Source organism: Sinocyclocheilus anshuiensis, unplaced genomic scaffold, assembly GCF_001515605.1.
Source record: "Sinocyclocheilus anshuiensis isolate Anshui unplaced genomic scaffold, SAMN03320099.WGS_v1.1 scaffold737, whole genome shotgun sequence".
Lineage (NCBI taxonomy): Eukaryota > Metazoa > Chordata > Actinopteri > Cypriniformes > Cyprinidae > Sinocyclocheilus > Sinocyclocheilus anshuiensis.
The window spans coordinates 5,743-10,307 of NW_015540908.1; the positions used below are offsets into that span (position 1 = coordinate 5,743).

A 4,565-nucleotide genomic window follows, 5' to 3' on the forward strand; every position below is an offset into this window, starting at 1 on the left:
ATTCATATAAAAAACACATCTGGAGTAGCATGTTACAAGGATTTAAAGCCTGATTAAAATAGATTCATTTGGCTTTCTAATAATCATGTCTCATTAGCGCAGGACAGAAGTAAAAAGCAGAAGTGGGCAGCATGCTCTGCAGTGTGAAACGAAGAAATACAAATAATTTCCTGTAAGGAAAGCACAACAGAAAGTATCCGGATGTAAAAATCCCATTTATTCTGCCCTCAGAGAAATATAATCTTTCAATAAACCTTCAGTACTGGATGAGCTGAGGTTAAGAGATGGTATATGGCCATGTAGAAGTCAGTGATTTTAACTTATTTGATTCTGTATTTTTACATTTCTGGTGAAAAACCACACTTCCCACAATCCTTAAGAGAGATGCACCAATCAGAGAAGTCATGGATATCATGTAAATGTCAATGAACCAGTTTTTTTTTTGTCGTTGAATCAATTTGTGTATTTTAATACACAAGAATGCAGAATTTAACAGAAAGAAAAAAAAAAAGTATTTTATTTCTATTTTAATTTATTTGGCAAAACATGTCTAATTGAAAGTGTCTCCTTTCATAGACAAACCAAAGCCTCATAAAAGCCACCAAATGCAGGTTTGTGGTTTGACATCAGTATCCAGAAATAAAGTATGCTGATGAAGAACAGGAAGTGAAACTGCAAAGGTTTTGTATATTGACACTGAACTTACCGTCTGTCAAGGTAACTACCTAAATTCATCGCTGGTATTGCAAACTACTCTTTCTGGTGTATGTGTATTGTACTAGGCCCATAATTGCTGCTTGCAGCTGTATATGTAAAAATAATAGTGTCTGTTCCTGTCAGGAACGTGCTTTTGTAAAGTAAAGGCATGCTGTAGCAATGAAAGGCCAGAATGGACAACTTCTGATAATCAGCATTATGGTCTTGAACCATAAATCACATGGCAGCGGACATCTTGATTGGTAGTCAAACCAGTTGTGGAGAAATTAACAGCTCAGTCATGAATATAAAATAGGATGAGCAGCCACCCTCTATTCGAAGGTAAAGACTTCTGGCATCAGTTTAAATATATAAAAATACACTGGCTTTTATTGTGAATGATATGTACAAACATCAAATGCACCAAACAGAACATGAGTATAAAACATTTTTCTCTTTCTCTCTTTAACAGTGAAGACCGTATACATTGAGCCCTGATGAACCATCAACTAACAGTTCATTTGAAACGCTGCTGCCCTCGGTTTGTATATTAAGGGGAACAAGTGTATGAAACTAATACAGTGCGGAACAGCAGAGGAAAAAGATCTTCACAAGGTAAAGTGTTACAATATTGCAGAACTTCATCAGTTTTGAAACCAAATACAGGGTTTGTGGAAGATCTACCAGATCTACCATCTGCATTAATGATGCTCATGTTGAAGTGCGATGGCCAAACAGCTAGTTTGAAACAACTTCACATTTAACAAATAGTAAAGAGAGTAAAAAAACCAAAGAGAGTACACTATAAAAGTTAACCCCCCTGCCATCTTAGGCTAAACATGACACATTTTGCTGTTTGGATCAGGTTATGTACTTGTGTTTGCTTTTCATTCGGTTCTCACGTTCAAGCAGGCATTTTAAAGAAATAGATCAATCAAAATGCATTAAAATTACGTCATTTACTCACCCTCATGTCATTGCAACGTTCCTATGAAACACAAAAGATCTAATGCACAACGTCCAAGCAGCTCTTTTGACAAAACAAAAATGAATGATTAAGACCAGATTATTCCGTGTGAGGAACAGAGCGAAATAAGTCAAAATGCACTTCTTTTTTGAATTTTTTCACTGAACTGTGCAAATGAGGACATTCTTCCTTTTGCATTTCAATGAATTTAGAAAGTACTATGCATCTGGAATGACATGAGAGTGAGCCAATGCTCATTTTAGGAGGAAAGATCTTCTTTTAAAAATTACAGATTTCTTGCATTAAATCAGATACTTGTAGCGCAGTTGAAATCAAAGTCTGTTTGCCAGATTCTTCAAGATAGAGTTCATGAGTACAGAAGAGTCTTGTATTAGTAATAAGCAGCTAGATGAGCAGAGACGGCGTGGGCTTCTTGCCAGGCCATGCCTCTTTAGCGTACTTCTTCTTGCGGGGTTCGCTGAGAGGGTCGGAGACGTAGGGGCTGGGTAGCGGCGTGGGGTTGAGCACGAGCGGAGCCGGCGGGGCCTCCTGGGCCAGGTCTACATCCGGGGCCGGGTTGGGCAGGGGTAACGGCAGTCCTCCCAGGATTGTGGCTCCGCCGGGCGCTCCTGTGGATTGAGCTTCGTGACTGGCCGGGGGAAGGTCTCTGTAGAGTCCACCATGCAAAGGGAACATGTGCATGTGTCGGGTCATGGTTTCCTCGATTCCCAGCGCATTGCCTCCGCCCATTTTCTTCTTCTGTTGGGTAAACAAACAGGAGCATGTAAACATGTAAATCAATCTCTCTTTTTTTGCATAAATGACTGAATGACTTGAGAAGTTACCTTAATAGGAACCACAGCTGTTGTGACCATGTTTCTGAAACGTCCAACAGAGGGGTCGATGTCCTCTAAAAGAGTTAACAACACAAACATTGTTAAATGCCTCAAGTCACAAAAGTAGTTGAATGATTTGGGGGGGCGGGGGGGTTAATGGCATTAATAAACAGAAATAAAGCTGAAATAAAATATAAAACAAACAACTAAAGCTTTGGCAACTAAATAAGTTTAAGTTTATCTGGAAATAAATAAAAACTGAACTAATATTAAATCTGAAAAAAAAAAAAAGACATCTAAAGGCCCGTTCACACCAAGCACGATAACGATAAAGATATAGTTCTAAAAATCTCTCAATATTAAAGAACAGCAGAGTCCACACCACAGCTATAACGATAAAGGCATAGAGAAACGATATCGTTAGAATCACTTTCAGAACGATTTTTTCCAGCTGCTGAATGATAAAAACATTGACAGCCAATCTTAAATTCTGTCTTAAATTATGGGACAGAAAAGCAGCAACTGCAGAACATCTTAAGTGTAATTGTTACATTTCAAAAGTGATTGAACATGCAGTGATCACATTTAATTCAATCAAAGTCAAAGCATGGCATTGTTGCATGTTCCACAAGCTTGTGGTTTCGGAGTAGTTCACAATTAACGAATAACTTGCATTTATGCCAAACGATTGCTCTGTTGTGGATGACCCAGTGGTTGATTGAGGTGCAGTTAAAGGTCAGATAAGTTTTTAAGGCTAATCACTCTACCTGGGTTAATGATCTCATCCTCTTCATTGAAGGTCACTCTGGAGTTCCTCCTTTTCCTCTTGGGTCTCTGAATATCCAGGTTGCCCTCCTCTATGGTGAGGGTGGAGATGCGCTTGTTATGAGCCGTGTTGAACTCAGTCAGATTCTGCCCAAAAAAAAAACCATTTTAGAGATCTGCTCATTCATTGCAATGGACCTGAAATTAATTTTACAGACCAATTGTGCCGGTGTAAATGTCTCTTAAAAAACCCTAAAACAAGCGACATGGATACATGGGGTAATATGGGAAATCTAATGATCAACATTAAGGCAATCAAATTCAAATTTGATTTTGAACAATTATGAAAACAAGATAATCAAGATTATCCTGTAATTGTTGATTGCACCGCATTCAGTTTCATAGTGATGCTACACACAAAAACGGCAAATAGCCGGGCCTGGTGATTATTAACAGAAGCACAGTCAGTTGCATCTTAAGTGAACAAAAACAGCGGGATGTGTACAATGGATCCATGCATTAGGTCTTAAAATGACACCTCTGTCATTTGCTTTTGGATAAATCCTTGAAAACATTCATAGCTTTAAAACATTTAAGTAATTCAATGTGAGGAATAGAAGACAGATTGCTGTCAAAGGTGATACCGAGAAACCTGGTCTCTTTTACAACTTTAAAGGGGACTCCATCCATCAGCAACTATAGTTCATTGTGCAATCAATGGAGCGGGAAAAAAAGGTAGTTTTTGTTTGTCAGAAATTGAAACCGTTCTGCTTTGACCAAGATTGTATTTTGTTTTTCTTCAGCTGGATTTTTTGCACTATAGTGCTATGCATGCACTTGCTTCTGTAACAAATACAGATGTCATCTACATAAAAACTACAGTGGACTTCAGAACCAATGACTTTTGCAATGCTGTCTATTTTAATACTGAAAAGAGGTACGTAGGTGCTTCGACATTTGTTGGATCCACACTGGGCATTAGTTATGTGATGTTCAGATCACAGTACACAGACCAAGCGATCATTAACCATCCTCTCCACTGGTTTGCATAAGCAGCTGGTTAAAGCTCTAGGGTGATGGCTAATGGTTTCATTATAGTCATTTCCTGGTTTTAGAATGGGTATTATATCCGCTTCATTCCAAGAGAATGGGATTTTTCCTGATATCCACATAGAGTTAAAAAGCATTTATTAAGCATTTTCAGAAAAAGGTTAGGTAAACTTTCAAAATTGGTAGTGGATTATATCTGGTCCAACAGCTGTCGTGGGATATTCTTCTAAGGGCTTGTTGTGGCTCTTCCA

The 4,565-nt window shown here is 38.4% G+C and overlaps 1 protein-coding gene across 1 annotated transcript in view; it reads right to left on the minus strand.

Moving 5' to 3' along the window:
- Positions 1 to 1,064: 1,064 nt before the first annotated feature.
- LOC107689150 (nuclear inhibitor of protein phosphatase 1-like) overlaps positions 1,065 to 4,565 on the minus strand; it is a 7,004-nt gene continuing 3,503 nt past the window's right edge. Inside the window, exons 5-7 of the mRNA XM_016487063.1 lie at positions 3,267 to 3,411; positions 2,509 to 2,573; positions 1,065 to 2,422 (exon numbers count right to left, since the gene is read on the minus strand). Of these exons, the coding sequence (XP_016342549.1) occupies positions 2,069 to 2,422; positions 2,509 to 2,573; positions 3,267 to 3,411 (564 nt within the window). The 3' untranslated portion in view covers positions 1,065 to 2,068. The remainder of the gene's footprint in view (positions 2,423 to 2,508; positions 2,574 to 3,266; positions 3,412 to 4,565) is intronic.